Here is a 15,569-nt window from a genome sequence, read left to right as displayed (position 1 = left end):
TCTTGCTCTCCACCCTGATTTCCTCCCCCTGCTCTCTCTCATCCTGTGCAGATGCTACATGGAAACTCTGCCAACCATTACTGCTCACGCCCTCTCTCCCTGTGCTTCCCCAGCACTATCCTTATCCCCTGCGTCTCACTGCCCCCTGGTTCTGCGGATAACAATTGCTGTAATGAACATGTAAAGAAAGGGCAAGGCAGACAGACGAAAAATTAGAGCCAGCAAGATTTAAGACTAAGGTTTTCTTGTGTGTTCTTTCCAGATCTTGATAAATCTGTAGCGTTCTCATCTGTGACTGGCAGGAGGAAACTCTTTCACTATACTCCTTTTCCTAATGAACTATTTATTTGGTTGTTACCTCTTCCCTACGTTGAACAAGGTGAATCGTGGGTACGTGATTTCACTTGCTTCAGCAAGCATTGAGGCTGTGATTAGACTGCCAGAAGAGAAAGGAGAGAGTGCAGATGTTAACCAGTCATCCAGCAGCGCACACCCGAGTCCGGCAGGGCTGATCCGTACATACACATTTGGGAATACGCTAAGAATAATTTCCTCATTCTGTTGCATGTAGAAACAACCTTTTTTTCTGTTCAGCTGCATTTGTTTTTTCTATGTAAATAAATAGACAGATCTGGCCTTTCTTTTTTAATAATGTTTCATGACCAGGGTACAAAAAAGGTTAATGCATTAATTTTTAAGACAAGTGATAAATGTACTGCAATAAGCACATCCTACATACACAGAATATATTTCTCTATATAATATGAACACAGAGATATAAAATAAGTTATACTTGTCTTGGTTTTTCATCACAGTAGGAGCTCAGCTTATATAAAGTGACAACAGGAATTGGAACAACACGCTGCTCCAAAGCAACAACAAAACCCAGAAGAGTGCGTGTGTCTGTGTGTGTGTTGGGGAAACAAAATAGGAAACCAAGGGATTTCTGCCAAAATTGGGTTTTACAAACAAAAATTTCATAGACCGTGGAATAGGGGGGAAGGTCTCTTAGCTTAGGGTAGAGGTTCTGGAGGGGATCAAGTGTTACTGTGTGGTGAGGAGGAGGGTGGGTGAAGGCTGTCAACATCTTGGCTGTGTTTGTGGGGGTGCAGGCAGCAGAGCAAGCTCTGCCCGCTGCCCCCCACTGTGTTCTCTGCTCTTACCACAGACCATCTACCCGACACTGCGGGGTTCTGGTCTTTACAGTGCGAACGTAGCTTTCACTGTGCATGATGAGAGTAAACGTTATCACTTCACAGGAATGATAAACACCACCATTGTTCAAAGAGAAAACACTATGCACTGGTTGTGAAATGCTCAGTGAGCCTGGGGGCGGTTGCTCCCTTCCAACCCACCTGAAGTCTGCCTCTAGTGCCCCCTCCTTCCGTTTCCCTTGGTGGGGTGGTTCTCTTGGCCATGCCCGCAGAACAAATGTCCCCCAGGGACTGAATGGGAGGTAGAGGTGATTGGGAATTCTTAGTGCCTGTCCCACAGTGAACAATGAGGAACTCCAGCTGCCCAGTTCAGAGCCATTTCAGATTTTATTTATTTTTTTTTTTCTTTAAGGACAGGGAAATGCTTGTAAAACTTGCACCTAACAGTAAATCAAGGTTCCTAAAATTCTTAACTTCAGGGTTTAGTATCTAGTATTTTAGTGTGGGCTATGTTAATTAGGAAGTGCTCTTTAGTTTGGCCAACAGCTTGAACATCTTGTGGTTTCCTTTTCACTATCTACATCTCAAGTCTCCTGAAGTTTGCGAGACCCATTAAACAGCAGAAGGTGCAGCCAAAGCTCAGGAGTGATGCTGGCAGTTAGCAGATTTCTATTAGTGCCTATACCACTCTCAAAACGCAGCCCGTTTCAGTTTTTCTTCTACTCTTGCTTATCAGATTCCCCTGGTCTCAACATCCTTTCTTTACCTTTGTGTTTACAGACTACGCGTTAGAAAGCAGGGACGTTACACTGGAAGAGTTAATTGCATGTTATCATGAAGAAGGATTGGACTTTTTTGTTCTGCTTTAGGTTTTTTTTCTTCATACAGCAAAATAGGTATAAATCCAAAGGTGATCTCACATCTAAACGTATAACTTAAGTAAACATGTTTTTCTAGATCTTCCCCCCCTCCCTTCCCTGTCCCCTGTAACCTTCCTTTCACTCTGTTATTTTCCTTTTGGATGGAGGGAGGAGATGGGAAGGCAGCTCATTTGGCAGCTCATGACCCTCCAACTTGACTTTAATGAGATGATTCGCCAAGGCAAACTCCTCATCATCCAGCATGCCATCTTTGTCAATGTCAGCCAGTTTCCATATCTTGCCCAGCACCGTGTTGGGCAGCTTAGACCTTACCATCTCCTTCTTTGCATTGGCACCAGTTATTTTACCATCGACAGGCGACAGTGTGTAGAAGATCTCATCATACATGGGCTTGTCCCTGGCCACCACCCACTCGGCATCATCGATCCCTTCACCGGCACCTTCGCCATAGCCATGGCCGAATGGACCATGCAAGGTGCCCTCGAAGGCTCCTCCCTTCACCATCTGGGTTGGCCTCTGTGACTCTTCCTGGCGTACGAGCACCATGAGCTGAGCGATGTCATTGGCCAGCATGTCTTCCACGGTCTCCAGCAGCTTGCTCTTCAGAGGCTGGAACTTGCTAAAATCCTGGGCTTGCAACTGATCCTTAAAGTGGGACAAAATAGCAAGAGGTGAGCGTCGTGGCCGTGCACAGTACAGTAACAGTGTAGAGTGGGATGCCTGTCTGCTGTTTGGCTCAAAAACCTGCTATTTCAGAGGAGGAGTGGGGAGCTTGATATTTTCTCCCCTGATAGCCCTGCTCCTCAGCATGTGATGGGGTCTACCTGGCTGGCCTTGTTCTTACTTAAGTGCTCTTTAAGCCCTACAGAAAATAATGACCTTCTCAGCTTACAAAGGGCGACTGACATGGTACAGAGAGGGGAACTGGTTTACTCAAAGGCACAGATGATGGCCACGTGCAAATAAGACTCCTCCTTTCCAAGCCACATAGCAGCAACCTCCTTGAAGACCAGATTGTTCAAGGCAAACTGGTTGTGCAGCTCTTGCTACATCCTCCAGCCAGTGCTCTGCATTCCCTCCCCCTCTGCGCTCCGGGAAGGAGGTGCCACTCTGGCAAAAGCCTATTTTACTCATCATCATGCGGTGCATCTTTCAGACGCCATAAAGACAGAAGCATGTCTGTAAAGAGGTGACATGTCTTTACAGCATGGCTCAGTTCCTGTAATTTTCACAGCTAAGCAAAAGCACCTTGAGCTGGGTCTGCAGATAACACTCTTCTTAAAAACTGCAAAGTGACCTACAGCTTTGTCCTTCACCCTCTATTCGTTAAATCCACACTATTCACTCCTACTGGATTGGTATAGTTATTTTTAAACACATTTTAACAAGCAGTAAATGGGATCTTCTATTGGATACGCTCCATAGATCTCATTCCCAAGAACTTATGGAAAATATACTTTAAAAAAAAAAAAAAGGCAGATGCTGTGTTTTCCATAGGGAGCTAGTAATGACTTCAACAGCTAGCAACTCAGAACAGGTTTCTGCTTGGACTGAAGCCACACAGCAATGTAGCTGTGTCCAGCATTGTTTGAATATACAATACAAGGCTCTGATCCAAGGTCCTTTGAAGTCTTTGACTTGCATGAACACCAGGTCAGGTCTCAGCTCTGCAGAACAGAAAACCTGCTTCTCTGCTCAAAATAGAAATGGGGCTTTAAGCTTTCACAGCCTCCTTTCTCTCTTTCTAGAAACAGAGTGAAGTAGAAGACAAAAAAAGAAATACAGCTCTTGAGGAGAGGGGCATATGTAGGCTTTTCAGGATATAGCTTTCCTTTTAATATAAATTAGCTGTATTCTTATACCTGAAAAATCTGCAAATGGAACGCAGAATTAAAAGTAAAGAAAACCAGAAGAAATAATTTGCTGTAAAGTGCTACTCAGGCAAAGATTTGAGAAATGAGGACAGCTGTAGCTTCACGTATGCTCTATGTGCAAAAGTGTTCATGCCCAAATACAGCCTGCACATATTTCAAGGCCCATTTCAACATTACAACAGGCCTTTCGCACAAGCAACAACAACAGTCAATGTCTGCGTGGCTTCTGTTGTATTCCCAGTGGTTACTCTTATGCCCCTTCCTTGGATGTTTGGTGCTCTGGCCAAGATGTCACTGCTTACCTGCATCTTTCTCAGATTAGGGAAGTCTCCTGGTGAGATCTGATGCTCCCGTTCAATCCGGGCATAAATCTCTCCCAAGTTGTTAACAAGCTCTTTCTTTTTATTGTCTTTCCCAAACATTGAAGGCATTTCCTTCTTTAGAGAACTGATGATGTATGCATGGACCTGAAGGGCATTAAATGATATGGAATGAAGAAAACTGTTAAAGAGCACATCAGAAAATTCTTCCCAGCAGAGAGTACCTGTGCCTAGGCCTCAACCCCATCTTGTATCGCCCTGAAGAGCAAGCTCAGCCCCTCAGCTTGCCTGTACCTACTGATTATTGCTCCAGTGCTGCTTAGCTGTGTGCTCTGGCTGCACTGAGACAAGGTGAACACAGTACTGGGCACTCATATGCGCTTCCTGGAGGGAGTGGTGTGGTGTTTGTGGGTTTTTTTGTTTTTCTTCCACTGGGCATGGCCTTCCAGGGAATAGTCCTTTTCCAGACCAAACCAAACACACAGGTTTTGAAGCTCTACAGATTTGTTTAATGCTTTAGTATGAATACCAGGCCTTAACTTATGAGACGTTCTGGCTCTTTTTTTTTAATGGTGGACTGAGTGTTTTTTCTTGAAAATGAAGAATCTTGCACAGAAAGGCTTTTTAGTGATCTTTTGATCTCTTTTGTCAAGTGATAGGGGGTTCTTCCCTGTATTCTAAGGGGCTTCATTCAGCTCATTTCAAATATTCAGAGATATGGCAAGCTTATTTGCCGTTCTTGTGAGTCTCCATCTCCTCTGCATCCATCTAAGCTGGGTATCTCTCTTGGCTGAGAAAGTTTAAGGCAAAAGACCTAGAACTTACCAATTCCCTTCATGTGTGATTCTGACATACTGAATTGGTCCTAATTCTCAAGCTGCTACCACAGAGCGACTGCTGTCCAGATCCCTTCAAGTGCTACCTGCTTTGATCTGTGGCTATCTTCCTCACCCTGGCCTGTCATGATTGATGCACCAAGCAATGGAGGTGCTTTCTTCCTTGAAGTGCATAGGGCTAATATGCTGTGCCTGAGTGAAATGGGATGGAAAAAGAGTAGGATCCACCAGCTCTGCAAGCCGAACTGGCCAAAACCACTTCCCTAGAGCCTGCGTACTGCGGACAGTCCAAACCGAATGCTTGGGTTCTTCTATGCCAACACCCACCTTGGCTAGCCGTGCTCGCTTGATGAGATCATTCAGCTTCCTCAGGGCTGCATTGCGGGGCAGGCTCTGGATATCCCTGAACAGGTCTTGCTCCTCTGCCTCAAACAACTTGCGGTTGTCGGGGATGAGCAACGGATGGGACCAGAAGGAGCCAATATAGACCCTGATGACCTCAGGAGTGTTGACGATCTTTCCCAGGGACCACATGAGGGCACCGTATACCCGCATCAGCTGTTGAGTCTCTATCTGGTCAGCCTTGTTGAGAACAACTCTCATTTTGTCCTCATGGTTCTTCAGGGCCTTGATGACCTCAGAGAATTCATCAGAGATGTCCAGCTTGTGCGCATCAAAAAGGAGAATAATGCGGTCAACCCGCTCTGCAAACCACTCCAGTACAGCGGCAAAGTCATAACCTGCAAGGGGTGGAGGAAAAGCAGAGATGCACATGCATGGGAGTAGAGAAGCCTGCTCGCTGTACCTGAACTATGCCATCTGAGGGTAAATTTGCAAAGAGGAAGCTTCCCCAGTAGATCAGATAGCTTCATAAAGGAAACATGAAACATCATTCCTTGTCCCAGAGAAGGTGGAGATGAGGCACTGTCCTCCACTCCGAAATGCCCAAGGTGTGCAGAGTTAAGGATAGCTCTCATCCTCTCCACATTAAGATATCACCCAAAGAAGTACTGAACTTCTGCTATAGATGCTTCATTTAAATACATATCATGGGGAAAATGCTATATTTAAACAGCTACCACAAAAGTCTTGCGTGTGGCAACAAGAGAAGCCTGGTTTCTGAATTACTAGCCATCAGCATAGCCTACAAAGGCTGTAGAAAGCTGGATAATTGCAGTACTTGCACCTAGACTGGTTTGAGATGCGTATCTCTACTGTTTAATAACTCTCATGTCTTGTCTAGTTGTGCGAGACCAACTTTGTTCCATCCAATTCAAAACCCAGGATGCAAATAACCTGCATTACCTGAGTAATCATCCTGTCATACCTGCTGCATGCGCACAACGCAAAATGATTTGTGTTTACTTTGCTAAGTACTTGATGCTTAGAAGACAGCATTGCTGTGAACACCAGAGGTGAACCAAAACACAGTGGGTTCAAATTTCACATGCCTCAGAACTAAGGATAATGGATGCACAGTATTAGACTTGGGTCCACCTCTAGGCAGTACAGGGCATGATAAATCTTGTGTGTGGAGATTTTTCAGAACAACAGCCATGACAGCAACAAAATGACCTTCTTTCCTAGCTCTGTGGTGTTTTTTCACCTTCTTTAAAGCCTCACTGAGAGACTTGTGCTCTCCCTCTGCTCTGTCAGGCTCTCTTATGCTGTGCAACATTTGCGGTTATCTGTGTTGCCAGTGCTGCACTCTGTTAGCAGAGATCAGGACCCAGCATATGCTATTTGCATTCAAATCCTTTAACATACTATTTTAATCTTGGCTTTCATGAATAAATGTATGATAATTAGTTCAGTGATTTCCCCTACCCCCCACTCCCTTTTTCTTTTTTTTTTTTCTTTTTTATTTCTGTCTTCTCTAAAACCTAGAGGGCAACCAGTGCACCCTAGTCTTTAGATCAGGACTACAGAAGGGAGGACTGCTGAGCTCTGATCTTGATTTTTGCCACTGGCCTTTTCTCCCTTGTGACTAAGCAAACTGGGACGAAATCCTGGCTCTCAAGTCAGGAGTAAACTGGCATTAACTGTTTGTCACTGAGAACTTTTATACAATTGCAAAGTATTATTACTGGGTGGTGTTTTGCTTTGGTCAATTACAGTTTGCTCCTTACAAGAAAAAGCGGGGGGAGGTGGAAGTGCTCTTGGATGTGGATGGCTTACCCTGGTCTCTTCCATGGGATCGACAGCAATCCCAGGTGGGGAAGGTGTTTGTGGCTTTCTCAGGACACCGGTGCTGCCTCTAGCAGCAGCAAATGATGCTGGGCCCTGGTACTTTGCTCAGCTATGTTTGATGCTGAGAACTTCAGAGAATTCAGAATTAGTATTATCTTTGACAGAGACCTGCTGAGCATTCAATATATTATACTGATATACGTGTACCTTGCCCAGTCCATGTGTCTGACCTCAGTCACAATCATGAGTCAGACCCTCTTATAATTGAAATAAACTTGGGCCTGTTTGCTTTCAGATATTTAACAACCTCTTAACCTTACATGTTGTCACTGCAGGGAGCTCACCTCCATGGGTCTAATTGCATACCTGCTGGAAAGCTATGCATGCTGGCTCCTTCCCACATTGCACTAGGAGGCAATGGCAGCAGGACAGAGTCAATGCCAATACCTCATTTCACCCATACTGTGTTCAGGCTGTAAGCTGTCCCTCCACAAGTAGATCAATGAATTTGCAAATGGAGCACTCCCCCAGGCCCTGAGACTTTGCTAAACGTGCACACCTGCACCTGATGTTCAGTTCTGCCTGGGCTGTACTGGAAGCCATCTAGCATGGCAGGATAGCTTATTCTTCATAGGCAGAGCTACGCAGCTTGCTTTTTCACCATGGAAGCAATGAGTCAGGGTGACTTTGTTTGGAGATGTTTGTGCATTTAATCTTGTCAAATCTCACTGACTGGGATGCTTTCTTGTCAAGCTGGCACGTGTTTGAATTGCACCACAACTATTTCTTCCAGCTGTTTTCTTGTGAGCATCGAGGGGGAAAGTCATACTCTCTAGGGGACTTTGTAATGCGACAGTGATGCCTGTTACGCAGTGTGTGGATGGCTTCCCTCTGGTAGTAGAGTAATAGCCCCTGTTAAGCTCTCTGTCGTGTTCATAGGAGCTGGGGTGAGGTGGGGAAAGTGTCTGCACCTGACACTCAGACCACCTTTTAGTGATTCAGTAAGTGGGGACTAATTGTTTTTATTTATTTACTTTTTAAAAAGTGTTATTGTAGTTTTGGTATCAGCTGAGGACTTGTGAGACTGACTTTAGCCCTTTGCTCTGCCTGGGTCTCAGGGTTTGTCCAAAAGTATCTTCAGTTGTTTAACTCTGTTGATTTTATCATGCATCAAGCCTGGAACCACAGTAGCGCTTAGAGGGTATCTGCTCTGTGAGCCTCTCTTTCCTATTCACAAACAAAAATGTTGCTCTACCCAACAAGAAAAGGGATTTAATATCTGCACAGACCTTTTGTATGTTCCCAGCTGCTACAATAATATACAGTGACTCTTGAATGTCCCTACGGACTTCATTAAATGTCTAGATTGATTAGCAGACTTTCCTTCCCAGCTTCTTTGCTTGTTCTGAGATATTCTCCTGACAGCTGTCCCGCATATCTCCATTAAAGAGAAAACAGCCCTGGGGAGTAACACTTGGTGGTGTTTCAAAGCAGTCACAACAAGATGGATTCATGCGCATCCCATGCTGGGACAAAAGCCCAATCCACGTGTTCCTCTTGTATGTCCTGCTTGCTTTGGCACTTAAGGGAGTATGTGAGACCTCTCTTGTTGGTGCTTAGCTAAGCAAGAAACCTCCCCCTGCGTGTGCAGCTCTTAACAAGTGCTAATCACATGTGCATCCTCCTGTATGGAGGTAATTAGCAGGAAAACCAAGGTGTATGTAACTTGTTCTGAAGTGACAGAATATTTTAGAGGAGGAAAGAGAGGAAAATTATCCCGAGTGTTCTATTGCTGCTTAACGCATAGCATGACACGTGGAAAGGGCAGGCGGGACAGATCTCTCTTTACAACTATCTACTTGGAGTCACTGACTGTGATGGTGTTTTCTCCCACAGACAGGTGCCTAGAGAATTGTCACACAGGTGATTTATAGGGTTGACCTTTTAGTTTTGTTTTTAGCATATATGAGAGTAGATAGCTACTAAAGCATTTGGATACTAGGGTGATGGTGTAAAACTCTAAGGACAAGCTATTAATAAAGACATTTAAAAATAAGCTCTTAAACTTGTATTTCAATGTATAGTTCAGAGCTTTCATTTTCAGAAGACCTTCCAACAGCATTGAGACATTTTGCCTGATTCCAGCTATAGGTGGAGGTGTTCAACACCTGAAAACACATAAAACTCATTCTGTACCTAAATCTAAGCATTATAGCCTCACTGTAATTCCTCTTCTGCCCCTCTTTTATTTCACAGATGCACAGGGCCTGACTCTACCTTATTCTGTCAGTTTATTACAGTGTGAGCGTAGACCAAGAACTGATCTTCATCTACGGTCAAATTAGGAGTTTTCAAAGTGCCCCCTTGCTCATTCCACTGCAAACGCGTGATGTCTCTTTACACCCTCCCTTAGTGTTGTAGAGTGTTGCTAAGGCCTCTCTCAAAAGCAGCCAGTTTACTATCTCTGAATTGGCAGCGTTTCAGCGATGGGCGAAGCTATCCACATAAAGCACAGTTTTATTGTGAAGTTTCAGAGAACTTGGGAAGCCATCTGCTTGCCAAAGCTGCATAAATGCAAAACCATTATTACAGGGATATTCAAACAGAAATGTAAAGGCGAGAATTTTCTGTTCAGTAATTCCTGGCTATTTGTGATTGCACTTGCATTTCCGTTGAAAAATATGATGCGTATTTAAACATTCTCTAATATCACTGATGCAGTTTCTTTTGCAACCTCCAGATATGGTGAACACAGGTAGAAAATTAATCCCAGCCACATGGTACTAGGGGGGCAAGATGAACACGATAATAATTTTCTTCTATCAGATGTTTTTTCTTGGGACAGATTTCCTTCTGACACTGTGAAAAGGACTCAACAGATTTAATGCAAAGCTGACAAGTCAGCAGGACTGTCAGTGGATTCAGCCTACAGAGAAAAAATGATCTTCTTGCAGACACCCTGCCATCTAGACTCCATAAGGCAGACTGACTTAATGAATGCTTGCCTGTGCCCTATTGGAATATCTGGCAGCCTGCGTTTCGTGAAGATCTGGCAGGATTATGCAATTACCTTTCTGTCAAGTCAGACCAGGCATGATACAGGCTTTATGCTGACTGTGGGTAGATGGATCATACCTGACCCAGCATAAAATCTGCCTGGCCGTAACATTTTTAAGCCAATTTAAACCAGCAATGAGTCTGCATATATTGGTTCAGCACTTCTCAACACGTAGCTACAGCAGTTGTTTTTTGTTTGGTTGTTGTTTTGTGTCTGATAGTAAGCTCACTACCGGATTTCCTGTCTTGTGGAACTGTGGCTACAGCCCCTGTGGTGGTGGAGTTCAGGTGGGATGGAAGGGGCATAGTAAGATCAAGAAACGATGAAAAAAACCCAAGCTGCTGCTTTGCACCAGGATATCTCACAGCTTGCTGACAGTACTGCTTTAAACTATGCTGCTGCTTTTAGGAATTTACCTCTTTCTTCCTGAATTTTACTCACCAGGAGCTCTCTTCTCCTCCTTTTAAAGCTGGTATTATCCAGAGACTTGAAAATTCACTAGATTGTAGCCCCCTATAGGGCAGAGTTTTACGGCTATGTCTCTATTTGTCAACTGATAGATTGGCTCCGTGTGTCTGAGGACAGCATCAGAAGAAGATGGGATAGCTGGCGTAGCGAACACTGACTACCTAGAGAGGGAGCAGCTCTTGGAGATGAAATGAGTGCCTGTTCAGGGAGCTAATGACTTGATCTGAATTTTTAAATTGAATAAGAGGGTTTGAAGGCTTAGTCTAACTGCTCACAGTGATGTCCTGCCTGAAAGCCCTTCAAAATCCATGCAAAAAGACTGTTACGGCAAAACAAGCAGGCAGCCCACACCAGAGGGGGAGAATGTGCCAGCAGGGGCAGGTGTTACCTGTGTGTGACAGATGGCTGTAAGCAAAGGAGAAGGAAGGTGACATGCTGGTCAGGGGAAGAAAATGAGAGGAGGAAGGGAGGGGAAGTGACACATCCCTTTGAGGACACACAGTGAGCAGGAAGCAGGGTGGGTGGCTTTTGTGAGACCCAGGGAGAGATGGCGCAGTGGAGAGAAGAGGGTGCTGGGGAAGAGTATGAGACATGAAACAGCTGGGACTGGGTGGAAGAACAGTGATTTGGGAAAGTTTCTCTCAAAGTGAGGAGCTGGTAGTGCCAGCAAGGAGAGGACAGAAGGGAAGATGAAAAGCAAGGGATGAGTATTGGATATACCTCACTACAGTTCATCCTAAACTATCTGTGTAAAAACCTGCCATACTCTTCTCTGGAAGTGGTTGCCTTCCGAGGGGATATAAAGAGATTCCTGTAACGTATATCTGTGGCTGCGTTGGGAAGTAGACAGCGGTCCTTCAGGATGAAAAGATTTCTATGAATGTTACATGTTATAATTTCTAGAGCAGGTCTCGGCTTGCCAATCACTTCTGCCTTTGCCTATACTTAAAAGAAATAATCTGTCCTGGAGCTGGTGATTCACAGCACTAAGAGCTACATCTTTCAGCCAGTGCTCTGCATTTCTTTCCCCTTGCTACCACAGAACTAATGGAAACATGACACACGTTTTGGAGACTTAAAGGTTTCCACAGCAAAGGCAAAAGGACTCAATAAAGCACAGTAAATCTGCCTATGTTCTCTGCTAGGAAAGATGGGCTGGTGTCAGATTTCTAATGCTAACATTTACATTAACCAGTACCTGGAGTGGCAGACTGCTGGCCCTTTGCTTTCATGTTGTTTATTACAAGGGTTTCAGGGATGGGAAGAGACTCAGAGTCTGACAGGGCTTTTGCTTTATGTCAGTGGAAATTGAGTGAAACCTCACTAGACATGTTCAAGTCGGGTGGAGTAAAACTGATTGATGAGAACATTGTTCAGGCAAAGTTTCCTTACGACAGCCTATTTAGCTTCTATGTGCGCACAGCAAAACTTGTCCCCTCTACCCTTTACACATTTATATCTTTGTCATTTGTGACAGATGGACTGAGTGTTTCCTGGTACTTGGGCCAATCCTCAAAACAGTTCCCAGCCAGATTTTGAGACCTCAGAAGGCATCTGAATATAGGTCAAGTTTTCCAGAGAGGTCAGTGCAGAGCAACGCTGACGCATAGCTTGAATTCCAAGGAAGCTTTTTTACTATAGCTTCCAAACACAAACTGAACTCTCCCAGTACAAATAGTTTAAATGTGGGGAGGAATCATGTTTGAAAATGTGGCCCAAAATGGTCATCAGTAACTGATAGCTGCTACCAGTGCCCAGGAAACACAGTCCTCCTCTGTTGTTACTCAGGATGCTGAAAGAATACATGATGGGCATAAATAATGCAAGCTGATACGCTAATGGGCATGACTACCTTTCCTTGATGAAATGGATACTTAGGATATTTCTGGAGCACACAGCGGACAATAAAATGGACAAACTGAACAGTCGATCTAAAAGTTAAACTTGTTAGATCAACTGTTCAAAATCAGACAAAAATTAAGTACTTGCTATATATAAACAGGAGTGTAAAAAGGAAAAAAAAAAAAAGAGGCAGCCCTCTTTATCCATGCAACTATTTAATTTCAGTTCTTTTGCATTATTTTTTTCAGTTATGTAAGTGCAAGCAATATTTCCAACCTAAATCATGAGGACAGCACCTCACCCCTCTACTTTCCTCACCCTGAACAAAATCATGGTTTGGTCTTCCCAAAACCCAAATATAATCTTGAGTTTTTGTTTGCATCCTGCTTTCAGGTCAGAAGAGTTAGGCTTGTGTCTTCACATATTTCTATGAATAAAAAAAGGACAGAACTGTGCAGATTTCATGCTCGCATTTGTGTTGCTCATAGAGGAAGTGCAGAGCTGCATGACTGTAGGAACTGAGCATTTCAGTGGAACAGTATATGTTTGTGAGACTGACAAAATCAGGCAAGTTGGCAGAGAGACTACTGCACTGCAGTAATGGAGGTAAACTGGAAAGTCAAAACTAATCAGTGCACTTTCACCCTCCCAGGCAGAGTGAAATACAAGATATAAGCAAACATCACCAGTAGGGAGTATTATAGCAAATATTTGAAATGCCTTCCTTTTAGAGACTTTCAGGGTGGATGCTTTCAGTTGCGTATCGTGCTGTTGCTAGCACATGTGACACAACTCTTTGGAAAAAATATTTTCTTGTTGCCATTGTACCCTAAACAACGTTGCATGAGGTGGAAGAACATCAGTTCCCTTGGTGTCTGCCTTTCCCTTCCAAGCATAGCTATTTGAGGCACAGTCAGCCTGAAAGCTCTGCATTGCTTAAGACTGTCGTCCATTAGCGTTTTTCTTCTCAATGTCAGGCTGGTAAGTGACTAAATATCCCTGGTGCTGAAGCTGCTGGTCATTGGGAATCCTTCCTTCCCAGGAGAGACAGCAAGGCTACTGTGTGGTTTCCCTGGCTATGGGAAGCCTGGGTTGCACCGCAGCCAGCAGAATGGAATTGAGTGGAAGGCTGGAAAAAGGCTGGAATAGTGCGTACTGGAAAGAAAGTCGATGGGGAATGATGCTGTCAGTCCTTACCTTCTGGCTAGGACGCTGTGCTCACTGCTAATGCAGGAAAGGGAGGGGGGGTGACATATGTAGTGTGAAGATGAAGTAAGCGTTCAGGATATATTCAGGAAGTACTACCCTGAAACAGGGATCAAATACAACTTGGCCAGGGCATCACTGAACTTGGCAGACTTGGATCTGCATAGCTCAGGGCATGTATAGGTCGAGACTGATGGTTAGCAGAGAGCGTAAGGCTCAGCCCCCCAGGGATGGCCCTGCTACTGAAGAGCATGAGTTGCTGTTACCAGGTGGCTCAATTAGCATGGCAGACTGCTCAAGATGATGAATTATAAGGAAGTCCTAACTCCTGCCCTCGCTCCGCTGTACTGCATGGCCTGACCTGTGGTCCTCCCCTTCGTCCTCATTTATTTCAGTACAGTCGTCCCTTTCTCATCTTCCCTCCCAGCAAGACGGCCTGAGCTCGTTATGTGACTCCAGAACAGTGTTTTGCAAATGGATAGCATCCATATTATTGTGAAATTGTCAAAGCAGCCAACACTTTTGCTGCTTTGGTACAAATACCTCCCCCTGTGGGCATCTCTGCAGTCTGCTGTTGCCTCATGCTCAGTTTGAAACAATGAAAGAAAGGAGACAAATACAGAGTCAGGGACAAGGCAGTGCAATGATTAGTTGTTTACATGTGGACATAGATACATGCCCTAGTATGTGAAAAAGACCAGAAGAGAAATGGCTGATCTCCAGGCAAGGATAATACAGAAGCAGCGAAGGGCAGGATGCTTTGGGCCATGACATCCTAGGAATGCTTCCCCACCAGGCCTTTAAATGAAACCTGTATATCCTAGGGAGGGTCTAGCTACCACACCTGTGACACCATGGGCGCCCACCACATAGCCGCAGATGAGTCACAGGAGCTCGGTAAGACAACTCACTGCAGGCAGCTCCTTGGCTACGCTTCTTACCAGAGCCTGAGAGCAGCAGCTGCTCTTTCAGTGCTGGTGATCTCATTGCATGCCGAGGGGATGTGGACTTCGGCTATGACAGACTGCATCACCCCCAGCTCCCGACAGGCCTAAACCTGCAGGTCTGCTACTGGGGTCTCCTACACAGGCTGCTCTGTGGGGGGAAGGTGGCTCTTATGATCATGTAGCGCTGTCCTGGAAGACAGCCAGCGCGGAGCTCTCTTTCTCAGGATTATACAGCATTCCTTAGAGGAAAGCTTGCTATGCATTTGCAAAGCCCTGCTGCTGGCACTAACGCTGGCGCACTGGTGCTTCTGCATGCTGTCTGTCCGTCAGGGAAGGGATTGCATTATCTTTCCAACAGCAATGAGGCAGTGAATTTAATTAAGAGTTGAGTTCAAACAGGTGAAAAGCTTCAGAACCTGGTCTTGGCCCCTGAATCATTCCTTTAAACCCAGTTTCCTCACTCCTACTCCTTGAAACATGGATGCAGTAACAGGAAGAGCTATTGCCTTAAAATTCAGGGGCATAAAGTGGCCCTGGTGGATTGCTAAACTTTGATACCATGGTATTCTGCTAAGATGGCACTGTATAGATTAGCTAATGCTCTTGACATCTAATGGGAAATGGGAGAGGCTTGTGATGTTCCCAGTGAGAGGAATTTTCTATTTTTAGAAATGCTGCTGGTTCTCATGGGATGGGCAGGCTGGGAAAGTCTGCCACATTTTTTTTGCATCTTTACTTTTCCCCTCAAATTTATGACAGCTGCTTTACTATGCACTCCCTCCCCCGACCTTGC

General features: G+C 44.8%; 1 protein-coding gene across 1 annotated transcript in view; it reads right to left on the bottom strand.

Moving 5' to 3' along the window:
• Positions 1-729: 729 nt before the first annotated feature.
• EHD3 (EH domain containing 3) overlaps positions 730-15,569 on the bottom strand; it is a 30,463-nt gene continuing 15,623 nt past the window's right edge. Inside the window, exons 4-6 of the mRNA XM_054195637.1 lie at positions 5,393-5,805; positions 4,212-4,376; positions 730-2,680 (exon numbers count right to left, since the gene is read on the bottom strand). Of these exons, the coding sequence (XP_054051612.1) occupies positions 2,153-2,680; positions 4,212-4,376; positions 5,393-5,805 (1,106 nt within the window). The 3' untranslated portion in view covers positions 730-2,152. The remainder of the gene's footprint in view (positions 2,681-4,211; positions 4,377-5,392; positions 5,806-15,569) is intronic.

The sequence above is a fragment of the Rissa tridactyla genome, chromosome 3 (genome assembly GCF_028500815.1).
Source record: "Rissa tridactyla isolate bRisTri1 chromosome 3, bRisTri1.patW.cur.20221130, whole genome shotgun sequence".
NCBI classification, from domain to species: domain Eukaryota; kingdom Metazoa; phylum Chordata; class Aves; order Charadriiformes; family Laridae; genus Rissa; species Rissa tridactyla.
This window is presented reverse-complemented; position numbering and strand designations above follow the sequence as displayed.